Source organism: Lithobates pipiens, unplaced genomic scaffold, assembly GCF_037356315.1.
Source record: "Lithobates pipiens isolate NorthernLeopardFrog02 unplaced genomic scaffold, aLitPip1_a1.2 Scaffold_28, whole genome shotgun sequence".
Classification (NCBI taxonomy): Eukaryota; Metazoa; Chordata; class Amphibia; order Anura; family Ranidae; genus Lithobates; species Lithobates pipiens.
The window spans coordinates 192,037,834-192,058,005 of NW_027507789.1; the positions used below are offsets into that span (position 1 = coordinate 192,037,834).

Consider the following 20,172-nt stretch of genomic DNA (forward strand, 5'->3'; position numbering starts at 1 on the left):
ATTGCAAACATATATACACATTTTTTAGTACAATGGATTGCTTGCGACATCTCATTTCACAGCAGTAAACAAATGGCTGTAACCACAGACACATATAGCATTTGTGGGCTGCGATTCCTAGCAACCAATCAGAAATTAAAGTTTATCAATCTGCTTACTAATCAATGAACAAAACTGATACCCATTTCAAACCAGTCATGTTTTGGTAAAATATAGCCATATTACATAATATTCAGCAACATATGTATTAACACTGCAGAGAGTGCTATCAAAATTCACTTTACTCAAGTTACCAGTACTAAGTGGATTCTGATTTGTTATGGACCTGGTTATGGATCCTGTCCTTGTTTTATTATAATAATTTGTGGGTGGAAACCAACCAAGTTCTGTGCTTTGCACGCTCTCTCCACCATCCTACATAACTAGGTTACACAATGGCATTTGCACAGCCTGTATACTGGGTTTGTCTCCAACAGAGTCATCCTTGGATTCTCTCCGTTGGTGAGAAAAAGACGATGCCATTACCTAGATGCCAAATTTTTCTCAAACAACCCTTTTCAGCATGATCAGACCATTCAATAATCCTCCATACTTAGCTGTAGAATGAACACGCACCAGTGACTGTACCTTTGGCTGCATCCCCTGCAGCCTGGTCCTCTTGGCTGGGAGTGTCTCCAACACCAGCTTTCTCTGCTGAAGGACATAAACAGAACATCAAGTAAATGGCTCTAGGTGCCCATAAGCTGGCCACACACACACACCAAGATTAAACCAGGCTCTGCCGATAAGGGTTGAACATGCTGAAGAATGCAGGCTAGAGAGCGCCTTGAAAGCAAGATACCCATTATGAACGATTCCAGCACTAAGCCAACTGCTGAGTGCCATACTTGGCTGGGGCAAGTCTGGTGACACAGCATAGTCATGTGACCAGATCTCAGCAGGAAAAGAAAAGTATAACGGGGTACCAGAAAAATGCTGCGAGAATCAGTGCAAGCACACAGAGAGAGGGGGTTAGAACACGGATACTCAAACTACGGCCCTCCAGCTGTTGCGGAACTACGCATCCCATGAGGCATGGTAAAACTCTGACATTCACAGACATGACTAGGCATGATGGGAATTGTAGTTTCTGAACAACTGGAGGGCCATAGTTTGAAGACCCCTGGGTTAGAATATTAAAGGAGGAATCAGAGACAGAAGAGATGGCCATTCCAGAAAGAGGAAAGCGGTCATGCACAGTGTGCAAAAGAAGCAAGATCAGGCTAAAGGACGACTTATCGGCAAAGGCGATAGAAGGTGGCAAAGTGAAGCAGGGCTGCAGTAAAAAAGGGTTAAGGATCAAGAACAATATATTTTTAATTAGTTTTAAAAAAGTGCTGGTAGGGAGAGACTGTTTGTATTATATTCTCCTAAAAAAGTAGATCTAAAGTCAAAACTTTTTTTTTAGTTTTGGATAGAGTAGGGAAGCATTCATGCCTAAAAATTTTCTTTCAGTTCCTGACCCAGAGACACAACAGGATGTAAGAGGAAATCCTTTTAGACAGGCAATACATGATTCATTTTCCTTTGTTCGATCAGTGGGTTGAATGAAAGAAAATTAACCAATTCCCCCATTCACACACTCAAGTTGGATGAGGGAATCCCTCCCACAGTGCTCTTGTATTCTGACAGCGGGGGGAGTGCCGGTGCACGGATCGAACAAAGAATTTCCAACAGGTTGGTTGTACTGAAGTCGATCAAGAGATAGTCTTCTGTACAACCAGCCTGCCCCATAGATGGATCAAATTTGGCCAGTCCCTGATAAACCAGCCAACATTTCAATCCATCTATGGCTGGATTTAGACAAATGTCACCACATCAAGTGTTGGGAGAAATTTAATCTATTTCTGTTCTGTTTTTTTTTTTTTTTTTTTTTTTATTTACTCATCACTTTCGGTCCCCTTGACAGGTCTTACCAAGACAAATAGAGGTGGAATCTCCCCAGCAAGGAGCAATAAAACCGGACAAGTTTGCCATCCTTTTATACTCTATCCAAAAAAAATGTAACAAAAAAGTTATGGCTTTGGATACGCTTTAAACTCTACCTATACCAAAATAGACTAAACTGATCCACGAATGTAAACACAGGTACCTAGACATACTTTCTCATACCCAGGTGCATTAATATGCAAATACAGACTTTTACATGGAAGTCATCCCTTAGACCTGCTATCCCCCCCATGTCTCACTATTGGCCAGTAAAGCCATCCATGAAATCGTTAACCGGTAGCTAGACGCCAAAGACTCAAAAGACCTACAAGATGTCATTATTTGCATAATGGTGCAGAGTTTTCACTATCGGCATGGCACCTCTGCCTGCGTTTAAGCTCAGGGATCAGTTTAATACTTAAAATTGTAAAAATATTTAAATACTGATAAAAAATTTATATAAAAAAATATATATTTTTAGACTGATATCTCTATCTATCTCTCTCATATATATATATATATCTCAATATCTCTATATATCTATATGATATAGATATATATATATATACACACACACACACATACATATATATATATATATATATATATATATATATATATATATATATAGATAGATAGAGAGAGGGAGAGAGAGAGGTCTCTCTCTCTCTCTATATTTTATATATATATATATATATATATATATATATATATATATATATATATATTTTTTTTTTTTTTTTTTTTTTTTTTTACTTAAAAAAATTGAACAATATTGAAGAAGTGAGTCATTTTCAATATTTAAAACTGAAAATATTTAGGTCACAGATTAAAAAAAAAATTAAACATAAAAAAATAAAAAAAACCCAATGACATCATTTGATTACACTTTTTTTTTTAATTTAAAAATATAAAAAAATGGATAGTCGTTTCTAATATTTTTAAAATTGCAGCTTTTCATAAAACGAATGTATGATAATCCTGCCATGAAGGATCCTGTTCAGGCACTTCCTGCGATAGGGTGACAATGTTCTGTCTCAGTCTCCCCCACTGTGTCGTCACCCTTTTACATGTGCTTCTGGTGGAGACTGAAAAACGTCTTTTTCAACGTTTATACAGCAAGCATGTTCCAGCACTGACAGCATCAGGAAGCCTATCGTGAGGGAAGACATGCAGCTGCTGCTGGAGCAGATGTATGTAGACAGGAAATGGCTGCGGAGTGCCTGATACAGATCACCAGCATTACTATACAAAAAAAAAAAAATTTGGAATAAAAAAGGTAAAAAAAAAAAATAATTATTCACGAATATGGTAATTGTGAGTGTTAGAGGTTCACTTGTAAAAGGAATTTCCAAGCAGGAAAAATTGTATGTCATTGTAATTGAGCTTTTTGTTCAATAAATTAATAATCTGCTTTTTAACAAATAATTGATCCAAAACCAGCTTTTAATGCCTGAATTGGAAGCATGCCCTTTGCAAGGATTTAGATCAGCAGAGCAGAGCACAGCCACACAAGCCAAAGTCAGAGGAACATGGCGCTCCCAAGCACAACCTTGGCAAATTAGCGGTTAACTTGCCCAACTTCTGCCTTACCGGTGGTAGCCTCAGGGATCTCAGTGTGACCCTGTTCTTTTAGTGCTTCTCCATTGGCTAGATCCTCCTCTAGCACTGTGGCCCCGTCTGTAAGAGGATGATAAGACAGCAGGCATTAAATGTCAGCCGAGCAATAATCCTAAAATATGCGGAACGTCCCGTTATAAGCCCTTGCAAGTCTGCGTCGTTATCCTGTCGCCAGCTTTCATAGACTGTCAGACAAGATTCTAATTTGACAGGATTTGTTCCCAACAATGGGGATTACTTATATACAAAGTGTAAAAGTGACAATACTCACAGTCCTGTAGCACATAATGATATGATAAAGCCTCTTTTTGGTATGTATTATCTATTAGGCAAGGCCTAGGTCATATGCGGTGGTTTGAGGTCAGGAGAGGACCTTACCTTTAAACTATTTTATTTTCTGCCATGTTCTCTATACTCTGATATGCTTTATCTTGGAGAAGGAAAGGGGTGCAAGAGGACACTAGCAGAAAAAAATCCAACACAGCTTTGTTGATTGGACCTGCTCTAGTCTTGGGTACCTCAAAATCGGTCTGAATATGGTCTGATCCTGCAAGGTAATGTTTATGACACCGATATTTAATCTGTGGGATCAATTTTACTACAACCCTTTGCATATCATGCCCTTCATTGGATTTGAACCCAGGACTGAGAGCTGTAAGTATGGCAATTTCTGTACCCGGTTTGTGTATTGTTGCCGCATTGCCCAAGCTGTACAGTGTTTACTGTATATTCTCAGTACTGTACGTGGGTACCTATTTGGAGCCAAGAACATGGCACCAAGGTCTGTGATAGGCTGGCCATTTTTACAAGCCAGTTTGACTCCGACCTTGTGCTCGCCAACAATTTTCTCCTTTATTTATACTTTTACAAACATTACTGCAAATCTGTGTCTCAGGGTGGTCCACTAAGTTGTGTCCAGCACCCATCTGAATTAACATCCAGGAAATGAAGAGCTTCCTCTACAAGAATAGGCTGTTTTATATCTTTTTTCATTATAATGAAGACCCTATTACTATTAGAAGTGATCATGACTTGGCATTAAAACAGCACTGAAGACCTGGTTCCTTGTGCCGCCTGAAAGTACCCTTAAAACTGATCCCTGTGGACCCCTATAGACCCAGGCTGTAATTGGGGGTCGTGTCATCTTCCAAAATTGACACCAAACCCCTCCTCCCCCCAATGCTAATCCCACTCCCAGTCACTTGACAAGTGTTAGGACTTCAGGGGGCATTAGTGTCAAGGCACCATTTTTAACTTGGGTGTAGGCTCCAAGGGGCCCCAACAGGGAGATAGATATGAAGGCCAACACAGATTAGTACCTTAGAAGAACCTTGAAGTTAGGTCAGGTTCACTTTATTTTATTTTTTATAGGAATATAGGAGTGGAAATGACTAGACAGTGCAAATTTAGCAATACAGCTGAATGTTAAACTGTAAAGATGGTCTCCCCAAGTCTGAGCCCAAGTGGTCTTGGCTGCCCATTACCATCACACTTTCTACTTTAGCCTGAAACGTGCAATATGGCAGACAACTATGAAACACAATGCTAGATACAATGTCAAAACCTTCTCAATATATAGGAGAACATTTACAAATATATTTACTTATGTTATGCGGCACTCAAGTACAGTGACCTAAATTGAAGCCACCTTGGGTCATTAAGGTGGTTGTAAACCCTTGCCTATACCCAGTGAAGTGACTAGCCTCAAGTGATACACAGAGGTTAACACAAATCCTCCCATACAAGTTGCACCTGTTTATCTGCGGTCTTCTCTTTTCTACATCTGTTCAAGGTGCAGAGCGTATAGTGGAGAAAATTATTATTTGTTCCCCTGTTGATTTTGGAAGTTTGCCCAAGAAATTAAGGGTCTATATTTTTTATCATAGGTGGATTTTAAATGATAGATAAAGAATATCAAGCAAAAATCCAGAAAAATACACAATACAAATGTTGGCAATCACAGAGGTAAGACATTACTTGTAGTTGGTTATCACGTTTGTGCACATGTCAGGAGGGATTTTTGTCCACTCTTCTTTACAGATTTTCTCAAAATCCTTAAGGTATCTTGGCTGTCGCTTGGCAACTCGAAGTTTCAGCTCCCTCCATAAATCTTCTACAGGATTAAGGTCTGGAGATCGGCTAGGCCACTTTATGACCTTAATGTGCTTCTTCTTGAGCCACACCTTGCCTTGGTAGGTTTTGGGTCATTATGCTGGAAGACATCCAGGCATCCATGACGATCTTCAGTGTTCTGGCTGAGAGAAGAAGGTCTACATCCAAGATTTTACAATACATGGCCCTGTCCATTGGCTCCTCAATGTGGGAAAGTCGGCCTGTACTTTTAGCAGAGAAACATCCCCAAAGCATAATGTTTCCACCTCCATGCTAGACTGTAGGGATGGTGTTCTTAGGGTGATAGTCCCCATTTTTCTTCCTCCAAACAAGACGAGTCTGGTTAATGCCAAAGAACTCAATTTTGGTCTCATCTGACCACAGCACATTCTCCCAATCTTTCTCTGAATCATTTGGATGTTCATTGGCCAACTTCAGATGGGGCTGCAAATGTGCCTTCTTGAGGAGGGGGACCTTGCTGGCGCTGCAGGATTTCAATCCAGGTCAGCGTATTGGGTTACCAATGGTTGGTTTGGTGACTGTGGTCCCAACTGCCTTGAGATCATTCACAAGCTCCTCCCGTGTAGTTCTGGGCCGATCCCTCATTTTTCTCATGATCATCTTTAACCCATGAGGCAAAATTTTGCACGGAGCTCCAGACCGAGGGCAATTGATGGTTATTTTGTATTTCTTCCATTTGCAAATAATCACTCCAAATTGTCTCATTCTCACCAAGTTTCTTGCTGATGGTCTTGTAGCCCATTCCAGCCTTGTGCAGGTCTACAATCTTGTCCCCGACGTCCTATGACAGCTCTTTGGTCTTGCCCATGATCGTGAGGTTTGAATGAAAGTAAGATTCTGTGGACAGGCGTCTTTTATACACATAACGAGCTTTCGTTAGGAGCACCTTCTTAAATTAACAGGAATAATCTGCTTGGTAGGGGATCAAATACTTATTTTACTCACTGAACTGCAACTCAATTTATAACATTTGTGTCATGTGTTTTTCTGTTTTTTTGCTTGACATTCTGTCTCTATCATTTAAAATACACCTATGATAAAATTTATATACCCTTAATTTCTTTGTAAGTGGGTAAACTTACAAAACCTGCAGGGGATCAAATAATTATTTTCCCCACTGTATATGGCTTGTCTAAGCTTTCAGAAAACAGGGGACCGGGAGCTGAAGTTACACACTGCAGATCTCAGTGAGAAGGGCTCTAAGAGCTGATTGTAAGGAGCACACCCCTTCACACAGCACACAGGAACAAGCTGAGGCTGTCAATCACAGGCTGTGTGCTGGAGCTCCCTCCTGTATCACCTTTTTTTCTCTTGCCATCAGAAAAACCTCTCAGAACTCATGCAGATAGTTGAGAGATGAAGACAGTAGACACAAATGACACCTAGTGCTTTTAATTGGGACAAATACACACTACAGAGGGCTATGCTTTGTTCATATTTTATGTCTGAGGTTTACAACCAATTTAAAGCTGAACTCTAGAAATTCAGCCATTTTATAAAATGTGCAGGCATACAATGCATTAAAGTCAACAGGTACTGCAACCTTCTGGACTTCTCTTGCTTTAATTTACATCTGACAGTTTTATGGAGCACCAGGAAAGAGCTATCACACTATAGGAGCTCTTTGTATTATGTAAACTCCTTCACAGAATACAAAGGCTTCTGTGAATAGGCAGGAGAAGGGAGGGCGGGCAAAGATGCTGTGTGAGAGAAGATAGCGCGCCAGAGTGCAGTGAAGGCCATCTTCCCAGAGTTCCATAAAACTGTCAGATGTAAATTAAGGAGATAAGTCCAGGAGTGGCATGCACCTTGTTGGACTTTAACTCATTATGTAAGCACATTTTACAAAGTGGCCCAACTAAAGTTTTTTACCCTCTTTAAAGTACTGTATAGTATGTTTTTGCTTGGTTATGCCTTAAATACCCTTTTCATTTACTAGAAATGTGCTTCCTACTATGCTGACAGAGCCCCAACCTTTATCACAAGTGTCCTAAGACAGACAGTAGTACAGAGGAAGAGGGGGGCCAGGCCTGTTAGATTATGGCGTCCACCAAGCAGGCTGGTTACACTCCGGTGCTTTCTGGACAGGGGCTACCAAGAAAAAGTGCAAGAAACATTTATTGGGACGCCAATATCAGATGAGAAGTTGTTAGATGGGCAGGAAACGTTTGTTCAGGAATCGCCTCGGTTCTCCAGCTTTTGGTTTGCTTCCATGATACACAATACATGGTACATGTTGGGAGAAGAAGATCTTTAAGGGTCGGATATTTTACAATTTAATAAATGTGTAATTATTTTCATACAAAAGCTGGTTTGTTGAGTTATTCCTGAAATATACAGAAGAATATGAGCTGGTTACCGTCTCTCTTCTAGATTTGGCTCAGCCCTAGTAACCGAGAGTGTGAGAATTGCACAGAATGTCATCCGGTCCTGCTCTGAAATGTGACCCCGATTCCCAGGAAGGTTCATGAAACACATTATTGGCGTATTAAAACCAGCAGACTATCTCGCTCCACGTGGATCCGAGGAACGACATGATGGGAATCTCTTTACCTATCTAATATAATGCCTTGTATATCACAAGGTGCACACCATACAAGTGGACTATGGACACCTAGTTCCAACTACATAGGAACTAATGATTATCTCGGAAAACGAGGAGGACCGTCCTCTGCCATTATATGGGTCACAATGACCATTTGATGTTTTTCTATTTTGATGTTTTTGACTATTAACCGTTCTTGCTGAAACTTTTCCTGAAGAAGCGGGTTATCTCCTGCGAAACACAAACTGCGTCGAAATTACTGCAACTCTACTATAGAGGAGCCACCGAGAATCTGTATTCAAGGAGTACTAGATGGTTTTGGTTATGTTTTATGTGCAGTTTGTGTGTGTTGTATGTTTGTTTATTTGATGTGTAATGTTTATCATATAATAAATATTTTTTGATACTTTTTTTTACATAAATTGAGTTACCGTTATAGTCCTTATATATGCTACTTAGTTTGTTAGGGTCCATTATTTCGTATATGAAGCGGCATGACCGAAATAGCAAGTTTGATGTTGTGTTTGACCTAATAAAGAAGATCATTTTAGACCAGGGGTCTCAAACCAGTGGCCCTCCAGCTGTTGCGAAACTACAAGTCCCATGAGGCATTGCAAGGCTGACAGTTACAAGCATGACTCCCACAGGCAGAGGCATGATGGGAATTGTAGTTTTGCAACAGCTGGAGGACCTCCAGTTTGAGACCTCTGTTTTAGACTATTGGTAGACTGTATTTTTTAAGGAACAGCCATAGAATTGCACCAATTATTCCCCACATGTAAACTGAAGCAGGTTCCCCTAGTTATTACCCTACAATACCAGCAGGGCTACAAAAGAGATCAAATAAGAACAATTATGTCATCAAACATACCTGGTTGGTAGTGAAGGGTACTGCCTTCATTTTACAGCATGGGAAGAATACAATTTATTAAAAGGCTTACTTATTTTCTATTCAAAATTGGTGTACTAGGCAGCCCATATAGATGGATCAGTTATTTTTGTTGAACCATTGGGGTGAATGGAAAAAAAAAAAGACCCGATTTCCCCATTTACACATTCAAGGTGAATGGGAGAATCCTTCCCGCTGAGCTATTGTATTCTAACAGCGAGAAGACTTCCAGAATACATGGATTAGTGTAGCAGGCTATAGCCCGCCAGCACTGATTGAGTGGGGAAAATCAGACAGGGCGGTAGTTGTATAGATCTATCAATCCTCTCATAGGAAGCAAGAGGAAATCCCTGCTGATTAAGGGGATACTTTGGGGGTCCCCAGGTCACCAGATGATTTCCCCTCTTTTACTGTTTTGGGGACAACCCAAAATTTGGGATTTTCTTTTACGTTCAATGATAATGGTAAACAGGACTAAGAGGGGGTGAATCTCCCTAATGGGAACACAAACAGTAATAAAATCCTAATTAGGTGTTATAACCCCTCTCCTCTCTATATAAAACTAAAATAAGTCATATTTTAAATTTAACATCAGAATCAGCTTAACCATTCCCAAGCTGCAGGAACAAAAGTTGATAAGAAAGTTTCATACTTATGTGATTCGCACCAAATCCCTGTGCACATCACATGAGATGTCTGTGCGATGCAAATTCAGTCATGCAGTTTGTATGGCTGAAATTGCATCGTATTTGCACCAAAATCGTGCAGGACACCTTTTATTGTCCACACTGGCATTGGATCGCATAGGTGTTCAGGTTCATGCGTTCCGATTCCATCTGATTTCACCTCTCCCACTGCGATTTGGGGGTGTCATTAACTTTATATCGACACCTGCAGTGGTTCGCAGAAAGCAGAGCGAACTGCCTGTGAGACAGATACGATACGGGAACCTGCATAGGAATCGCTGTGGTTCCTGCATCGCACCAGTGTGAACCCAGCCTTAAAGATATTGTAATTTTCTCCTCTCAGGCCCACGCCCACGTTCATGGCTCCTCCCCCCTGCTGAGTGCTGCATGGTTTCTGAGCTCTCATGCAAAGCGCTGGATTGAGATCGGATTCAGGTAAGAATAAAGAGGGGCTGAAGGGAGGCTGCACACAGAAGGTTTTACCTTAAAGTGATTGTAAAGGTTTTTTATTTTTTCACTTTTATCTGAAAGCCGAACGCCCGCTGAAGAAGAGGATACCGGGGTTATAGCAGCTAGCTGCTGCCATAACAACAATATTCCTCTTCAAAGTAGCGACGTAAAATGACAGCGGGAGGTCTGTAAGTGGTTAATGCACAGAATGCATAAGGCTAAAAAGACCTTTTGAATTTAGAACCAATGTAATGGCCTCACAGAGGTCCTTGAGAAACAAACTGATGGGTATGCAACATTAAAGAGGAAGTAAACCCTGATGAGTTTACTTCCTCTTTCATTCCCTGCAAAGGCAAAGCATAATGGACTACTATGCATCGCATAATAGTCCATTATGTGTCACTTACCTGACACAGGAGCCAGCGATGTCACCGCTGTCCCCTGTAGTCCGCCACATCCATCTTCTCGGTGGGTCTCGCAGCTCCGCTGCTGTCATTCGGCGAAGCCGCGATGACGTCACTCCCGCGCATGCGCACGGGAGCCGACACGCGCGGCAGCTCCGTCGTTGAGAATGCCGCGCTCAGTGCGCCGTAGACAGCGGTGCCTGTTTTTGGGCAAATATCTCCTAAACCATATAGGTTTAGGAGATATTTCTTTGACCTACAGGTAAGCCTTAATCTAGGCTTACCTGTAGGTCAAAGTGGTTTGTAAGGGTTTACAACCACTTTAACCTTCAGTTCAGTTTTATTTTTATTTTAGTTTTTTTAGCACTTTCAGCAGCTGATTCAATCAATCAACTTACTGAGTATGCAGCGTCTTTATCCTTGCCTATGTTCCAGTAAGCTCCCGTTTCAGGGTGGTTCCTTTTTCTTGCAGCATCCTATGGAGCCATACTTGCATGCAGAGATTACAGTTGTGTACCTATCCTGTGTGCATCAATAGAAACACACAGCCCCATAGCCTAGGATGGCAAAGCATTCCCCTGCTCCTTCCTCCTCCAAGCTAACAGACTTGTTACACTGTCAACTGTTAACACTTTTCTGTAAAGACTGGAAGCTCAGGAAAGCAGCACAGAGAGGAGCCAGCAGCATTGCAAAACGTAAACTGCAAGTCCTGGGGTAAGAGATTTAACAATTACTGGGGAATGTTTATTTAATCGTGTTCAATGTAATAAATTAAAAAATTGATATATTACCACTTTAAGCCAACCAATATCTCCATACAGAAAATATTGGTTTTGGGTAGACCACCTTTTTTAGGTATATCCAAATGGATGTCATTCTAAAGACCCATACATACGATCGGACTTTTTGACAACACACATACAAATTAGCTGTTTTAAGGCAACATCCGACCGTGTGTACGCTCCATCAGACAGACTTTTTCAGTTTTCATCAGACAAAAGTTCGCTCTGCAAACAAACTTTTTGGCAAAAAAGTCAGATGGCGCAAAGTCCGATCGTGTGTACAGAAAACGATAGGACTTTAGTCCAAAGTACAAGCACGCATGCTCAGAACCAATGCAAAAGACCAGACAAAAATACAGAAGTTAATCAAAGGGTGGCGGTAAAGTGCAGAAAAACCACGTGATTTGGTGAAAGTTGGCTGAAAAAGTCCTGCCGTGTGCATGCTTAACAAGTTCACAGCCAACGCCCTTTGTGCAGAAATCCACAGGAAAGTTTAAAGTCTGATCGCGTGTACGAGGCTTTACCTGCACGTTACACTGCTGTGTTTTAGGATGAACTGCGATGCATTGCAGCAATGAAAGATGCAATGTCACTCTAAATCTGAATCATGCTGACACACAAACTTCAAGGTGTCTGTCACCCCCAGAAAACCATCAGCAGAAATAGCACTTAAAATAAAACTGTGCCGGTTGGTCTGATCCCGCTGTATTTCCCGGTACTGTACTTTTCTGCACTGCCCACTTACGTTGGGCCTCCTGTGTTTTGGAAGCCATGTTACTATTGCTGTATGCCTGCACTACTACTTTTGTTATGCGACCACGAAAACTTAATAAATTGTTATTTGAAAAAAAAAACTGTGCTGTACCATTTACCTCCCAGGAGGCACACGACCCTGGAAAAAAACTATAAAAACCCTCGGGGTCAATAACGGAGGCTCAAAATTAAATACAGATAAGAATAAACAGGATGAAAAGCTGCTGAAATGGCTTCATGTTCCTGTAAAGAAGAAAATTGTTTAATTCTGTGAATACTGGGAAAGGATTCTACGTACTAGAAGAACTCCAGGCAAAGCAAAAAACACTCCTTTGCCCCCCCCCCCCCCCGTTCACATCGGGGCAATTTGACATGAAAATCGCATGCCAAATCACAGCCTATTGCCGGCAACGGCATTGTCCAAATTGATGTGATGCCAACTTTGCCGCACTGGTATACACAAGTAGTTCCTACACTACTTTTGTCGACTTCGGGGGCAATTTCATTAGACATCTGTGCAGAGAAGCTGCACAGATGTTTTCAAATCACAGCAGAACTCGCACTGAAATGCAGGTTTGAGGTCGTGCGAGTTCAGCTCACCTCACACGATTTCAAACCCGCATCCAGTTTTGAAATACAGTAAATCCTTAGTTTGAGGGCGTTTTGCAAGACAAGGAAAATTTTTAAATAAATTTTGACTTGCTATACAAGCGATGTCTTGATATACAAGTAGCTTCATGTCACAACTGAGTATAAAAGAGAAGAGAGGCGCCTCTAAGTGTAGCAATATGGTTACATTTAATGAAGGTACAACATTTAGCAACTTACATGGTTGATGATTAAGAGAGGCACTTCTAAGTATGCAGGCATCCGGGGTAAAGATGTCCACATAGACCGTCCTCCTCACCATCGACGTCATCCTTTCCATGCTGCGCTACACGAGTGGTTTAAGCCTGCAGTATCTTCAGTAAATGTAACCATATTGCTACACTTAGAGGCGCCTCTCTTCTCTTTTATACTCTGTAGCTCCTGCTGGATTTTGCTTCTAATCCCCTTATGGAGGCTTCAATTTGTGGATGGACGTTTTATGGGTACACAACCTGGTCAGTCTTTTTATATGGACTATAAACCTTAAGGACTTATGAATAAATGGTTGTGGAACGAATCATTTGAGTTTCCATTATTTCTTATGGGGAAATTTGCTTTGATATACAAGTGCTTTTGGATTACAAGCATGTTTCAGGAACAAATTATGCTCGCAATCCAAGGTTTTACTGTAATTAAAAAAATATAAACAGGTGCTTGTGCGAGCAATCCAAATTCCCGCTAAAGTCCATCACCGGCTCGACACAATGATAAAAAAAATGCCATCTCTAATCCTGGTCCAATTAGCATGATGGGATGGGGAGGTACCCAACGAAGCAGATTCTGGCAGATCGGCGAGTACCATAACTAGAATTTTGGGAAGGCTGAGAAGAGGGTGTTGAACAGTGATCATGGAGGGTGTTGGTAGCTGTAATAGAAGGAAGGCCATATACCTGGGCTATAAAAAAGGATAAGATCTGGAACGTATGTCTTTTGCCTGGAGTCCCACAAGTACACTCTAGATCTATCACTGATTCTATTACATACGGGTTCTCTATCACGGCTCTCACCTACTTTTAAACGGAATACCTTACCTGGCAAACTACAGTCATAAGGCTCCAAAAGGCTCACACAATCATACAGTTCCTCAATGCCAGCGAGAGGGGCCATTGGGATTCGGTTATGTGTAGGGGGGGGTTGTGAGCAACAAAGCAGTGCTGCCACACAAACAGGGGCGCCAGCAAAATGGAAATGAAACAAGACATGTTTAGGTATAGAAAATTAGAAGAGGAGAGGGTGAAAAGGGATAGAAATGTTAAAGTAGCACCTTAACAAAAGCAGCATGGAACAAGTGCAAAAAAGACAATCCCTCCCCCCAAACACACATTTTAGGAGTCACAGCAGGATATATAGATTAGATTAAATAGATAGGTAAATAGATAATTTTTATTTCCAAAAATCTATCTCCGTTTTGTGATTAATGCGCCCCTGCTACACTGCAGAGCCAGGTGGGTGACACCATTGTATTTTTGTAGCCTGGTCCCTGTATATTCCCTGTGATCGCACAGAACCTCCTCTCCATATTTGTGTGGACCTACCTGGTTATTTCCTCAGATGTCTCCTTGGCGAGTTTGATGGGTGATTGGACAGAATGAGTCATAATATGTAATTGTTATTACCTGCTGCAATTGTAAGAATGACCATTGATTTATGTATATGATCTTATCACTAGAGCTATATGAAAACTGGTCCGTGGAAATTCCCAATGACAATGTTGGGATACAACATCAAGTATTGATCACTTCCTATATATATATATATATATATATATATAGATATAGATATAGATATAGATAGAGAGAGAGAGAGAGAGAGAGAGAGAGAGAGAGAGAGAGAGAGAGAGAGAGAGAGAGAGAGAGAGAGAGAGAGAGAGAGAGAGAGAGAGAGAGAGAGAGAGAGAGAGAGAGAGAGAGAGAGAGAGAGAGAGAGAGAGAGAGAGAGACTTAGGAAAGGCCGCGGCTTCGGCCTAGCTCCGAAGCGGCGGCCATCTTTCTACACCCAGGCTGTTTACAATATAATCACTCTGTCAAACGATGGAGGGATCACTTGTAAACAAACCGGCGTCATGTCATGACACCAGTTCCTCTCTCCCTTCTCTGTACAGTGGAGGGGGAGAGATCAGATGGATGCAGCGCTGTGGGCTGCATCTGTAGTGCCCACATCGCTGCTCTTTTACAGCCTACTCCGCAATACCCTGCCAATACTCTGCCATACCCAGCCAATATTACAGTGGGGGAGATTGTGGATATTACAGTGGAAACTATATGGCGGTGGAATTTTCACAGGTTTTTGCAAATTCAATTATTTGCCGATCCAAAAAATGATCCGATCCGTGAGTTTTTTGATCCGTTGCACCCCTAATAGAGATTTTCTCTCTCTCTCTCTCTCTCTCTCTCTCTCTCTCTCTCTCTCTCTATATATATATATATATATAGAGAGAGAGAGATTTTATATCTATATATATATATCTCTATATATCGAGAGAGATTCTATATATATATATATATATATATATATATATAAAGATGACCACAGACGTTGTACAAATAGAAGGTGTATTATCTGACAGCTTCTATAAGTGTGGACAGTTACAGTTACAATTATTGTGCCTTGGCCACAAGATCTCAACTCACCCTCTCCATGTTGTAGTGCAGATGGCAGCCGGATGACACCCTCCTGGCCATGGTCAGCATAGTCTATGGCTGAGCCTCCGGAGCCGAACTCATGAGGGGACCCGTCAGCAGCAACATGGTCCCCCACTGCATCGTAGTCCTGGTAATGATCAGACATCCTGGAGCAAGGTCAACCTGTGAGAAAGAAATGTTTTATTAATGTAGAGTTACACAACATCAACCAACACAGTGACAGCCATCCAAGCAGTGGTGCACTACCAGCACAGTCAACCAGGAGGCACTGTGATCATATAAACAATATTCAGAATTTACTTTGACATTACATTGCTTGACAGAAGCTGGCATCAGGAAAATCTCAAAGATGCTAATGTGCTTTTATGAGCAATTGTTCCTTTCCCTGCAGGGGAACGTCAATTATGGTGCACTGCCAAGGAGCAGAAGGAGTACAATGACTGTGCTAGGATAGACAGCGCAGACAGGAAACACTCGCAGCGTCTGCAAAACCTAACATAGCCATCAGATTTATTAATGTGGACACTCCTGTTAGGATTGGTTCATAAACTGCAGATTCGTTCCACACTCTGATCAAGGTTAACGAGTCCTGGAACTGACCTAACAACTAAGAAGAGGGTCACACCTTTAGAGAAGATCAATAACCTGGACCTCATGGGAGGAACATGTCATCCATTCATGCATGGGAAGCATAAACCAGAGAATCTGACTGAATGCTTTACTGACAGTTAATCTTTTACAATCAAACTCAATTTAAATCACAGGCCGCACCAGCAGTATGGTTGTCCTCAAAGGGCTGGTTGTATCTGGTGTACGTTATGTACAAAGTTCAGGGTTCATGATTAAAGCTACGCACAGAGTGCAGAGTTGCAAGAGTGCATTACGTACAGAGTGTAGGGTTCAGGAGTACGCTACATAAAGAGTGCAGAGGGGTATGCTGTGTACAGAGTGCACAGTTCAGGTGTGCACTACATACAGAGTACAGTTCCAGGGGTGCTGTATGCACAGAGTAAAGAGTTCAGGGTTCAGGATTAAGCTACCTACAGAGAGCAAAGTTTAGGATTACGCCATGTACAGAAAGCCGAATTCATGAGTGCATTACGTACAGAGTGCAGGGTTCAGGGATGCACTGTGTACAGAGTGTAGGTTTGCACTATACAGGGGCGGATACGGGGGGGGGAGCACTCCCTGTGTGCCATCCAAACCCCTCCTCCAGCGTATGCTCTCCTGACTTACCTGGTATGTGCCCTCCTGACTCCCCCAATGTGCGCCCTTTTGACCCCCCCCCCCAGTGTGTGCCCTGCAAACCCCTACCTACCACTAGTGTGTGCCTCCTGACCTTCCCCTGGTGTGTGCCCTCCTGACTCCCCCTGTGTGTGGATGAGGAGTGAAAGTGCACACTCTCAGGTTTAATTTGAGGGTATGTACATCCAAATCGGAGGAAGGGTTTAGGAATTACAGCTCTTAAGAATAACCATCCCCCCTTTTTCAAGGGACCAAAAGTAATTGGACAATTGAATCATCAAAAGCCATTTTATGACTAGGTGTGGGCTACTACTTCGTTATTTCTTCATCAATTAAAGCAGGTAAAAGGTCTGGAGTTAGTTCTCAAGCCTCGTACACACGGTACGATTGTTGGCCAACCGAGCGTCTGATTTTTGTCAAAAGGGCATATACCAGGATCTTGTATTGCACACTAACGTTACACAAGCCTCGTGCCACAAACACAAACGTAGTGAGGTACTACAAGGAATTTCAGCTCTTAAGGGCCACCCTTTGGGCCCCTTCTGCTAATTTCAGGTGTGGTGAGCATTGATTCCGAGAATGCGTGTTTGTACTTTCTACTTTTGTGTGACAGATTTGTGTACCGACCATACGAAAATCAGATGTCAAGCCATTGTCCACCGAAAATTTACTAGCCTGTCAGCCAACATTTGTTGGCTGAAAATTGGACAATTGTCAAAAGGAGCGTACTAACCGTAAGATGTTAGGACAACAGTCTGTCAACAGACAATCCCCTGCCAACAAACGAATTGTGTGCGAGGTTTAAGTGTGGTATTTGCATTTGGAATCTTTTGCTGTGAACCTACATCATGTGTTCAAAGGAGCTGTCCATGCAAATGAAACAGGCCAGGCCTCATGTACACTGCTGCTGCTAAATGGACGTTTAGAAGTAGTTGGGTGGTTTTTTTTCAACTTCCCCGAACTCTCTACGTTAACTTATCTGTCCATGTACACAGGGTCGTTTACAGTAGTTTCTAGAAAGTGGAGTTTACAGGCATTTCAAGCGCAAAACGCGTCTAAGCTTGATAACTCACATTTAGCCTCGTTTCGTTTACAGTCGTTTTGCATTTTTGGCTATTAAAAAAAAAAATTGAAAATGCCGCTAAACACAGCATGTAAACGTCGGTTACTATCTGTCAGGAGTTAAATCATTCAGGAGAGGTTGTAAAAATGTCCTGTGTACACGAAGCCCAGGCTTCATAAATCCATCAGAGAAAAAGCAGCATTATTAGAGTGGCCAAATCAACAGTTTGGTACATTCTGAGGAAAGAAGAACGCACTGGTGAGCTCAGAAACATAAAAAGGCCTGGACATCTGCAGAAGATAACAATGGTGGATGATGGCAGGATCCTCTCTATGGTAAAGAAAAACCCATTTACAACATCCAGACAAGTGAAGGACACTCTCCAGGAGGCGGGCGTATCATTGTCAAAGTCTACAATCAAGAGAAGACTTTACAAGAGCAAATACAGAGGGTTCACCACAAGGTGCAAACCATTCATAAGCCTAAAGAATAGAAAAGCCAGATTAGACTTTGCCAAAAAAACATCTAAAAAAGCCATGTGAAACCTATGTGTAGGTCAACAAGCCGTAATAAGACTAACAGGAATTTATGGTGGGGGGTTGGGTCTGCCTCCGCTTGGACACAGTCCAGCTCCCTGTCGGGGTGTCTGGGTGGAGCCACTCCCCTCCACCCATTTGAAAAACGAATTTTTTACATGCACCATTTATAGTATGTGACCTTATACTCCTCAAGCTGTTTAATGAAGTCTTGAACTTAGCATAAATAACACACGGTTGTTACTTCATGTTTGCACAAGTTGTAATGTTATATCTTGTCAAAACGGTTCCTGTTACTTTGGCTTTCAGTTGTATTTTTCTGTATACTTCAATAAAAACTTGTTGAAAAAAAAAAAAAAAAGCCATGTGAAGTGGGGGTGTGACAAAACACATTGGGGTGGAGGTACGCAACGTCGCCATACTATGGCCAGAAACTGGAGGCCTCAGTGTTTTTTTCTTTTGATGTGATGCCAAGGATTCCTCTTAAGGGGGCAATGTATTAAGGTGGCAAGTGCACAGAATTGAAGTGCACTTTCATTGTGAGAGTAAATTTATGGGTTTTATTAGGCGTTGATATAAAAGAGAGCATTAGCTTTAAAAACCATACTGCATGATGATGTTTTTTTTAATTCAGCTGTATGGATTGAGGAAGAGGTTCACTTGTGTCCTTTGGAGACTAGAGTCGGATTAATTAAGAGGATAGTTTTTAATACATCTGGAGAACCCCATGGAGCTGTAAAGCTCTAATTAAAGGGCAAGGCACATGTTGACCTATTCATACTATAGGTCAATACTTTAAGGAGCAGGTGGTGTGATTGGTTACAGAGCACTTTAGAGGTGGCATTTGGACCAGAAATCACGCACACACCGCTTTGTTTTTTCTTTTTGTTTTTTTAGCACTTTATGAAAATATATATATATATATTTTTTAATATAAACAAATTTGATGTATTTGGCGATAAATATACATATATAAATAACTGAAAATACAAAATATACAAACATTGTTTTATGTTATCTTTTTGATATGATGACATATAATGACATATAATGATTTATAATATTTATTGAACAATTGTAGAGCACATCATTATATGATAGTTGGAGTATATATGCAATTTATAAATCTTGGGTTTAGTTGGCATATTTGAACATGGATCATCGCATTTAGGTTATTGCGCTGCATTATATCGCAGACACGCTTTGGAATGACATGGGGACAGTGTATAGCAGCAATAATCAACGTTTTTCGTATTAGATAAACTGAGTGGTAGCGCAGGGAATTTTTATTTTTGGTTTTTACTTTGTAAATATATGCCAGAATTTGCATATTTGGGGGCCCTGGACTGCCAATATATAGAACTTACCGGGCTTACTTATGGGCGGCACAGTGGTGTAGTGGTTAGCACTCCCACCTAGCAGTAAAAAAGGGTCGCTGATCTGTATCCCATCCAAGACACTACCTGCCTGGAGTTTGCATAGTCTCCCTGTGCCTGCGTGGGTTTCCTCCGGGTATTCCGGTTTCCTCCCACACTCCAAAGACATGCAGGTAGGTTTATTGGCTTCTGTCCAAAAAATTGGCCTTAGTATATGGATGGGGACCTTGGATTGTGGGCTCCTTGAGGGTAGGGACCGATGTGAGTGTGCGATGTACAGGGATAGGGACAATTGTAGACACTCACTCAGGTTGAACTGGATGGACTGGTGTCTTTATTCAACCTTACTAACTATTTAACTAATGATTTATTTAAAGTATGGTGCCGCCATACTTTAAAACGGAAGGATAGCGATTTTATTTAGAACACAAT

General features: G+C 41.4%; 1 protein-coding gene across 15 annotated transcripts in view; it reads right to left on the reverse strand.

Moving 5' to 3' along the window:
* Positions 1–20,172, reverse strand: part of LOC143935951 (microtubule-associated protein tau-like) — a 117,335-nt gene that overhangs the window by 46,909 nt on the left and 50,254 nt on the right. For 10 of the 15 annotated variants that reach the window (XM_077460183.1, XM_077460192.1, XM_077460190.1 and 7 more), the window contains exons 2-4: positions 15,509–15,682; positions 3,562–3,648; positions 616–693 (exon numbers count right to left, since the gene is read on the reverse strand). In XM_077460183.1, the coding sequence (XP_077316309.1) occupies positions 616–693; positions 3,562–3,648; positions 15,509–15,665 (322 nt within the window). In that variant the 5' untranslated portion in view covers positions 15,666–15,682. The remainder of the gene's footprint in view (positions 1–615; positions 694–3,561; positions 3,649–15,508; positions 15,683–20,172) is intronic. The other 5 variants (XM_077460193.1, XM_077460186.1, XM_077460187.1 and 2 more) reach the window with 4 other exon arrangements.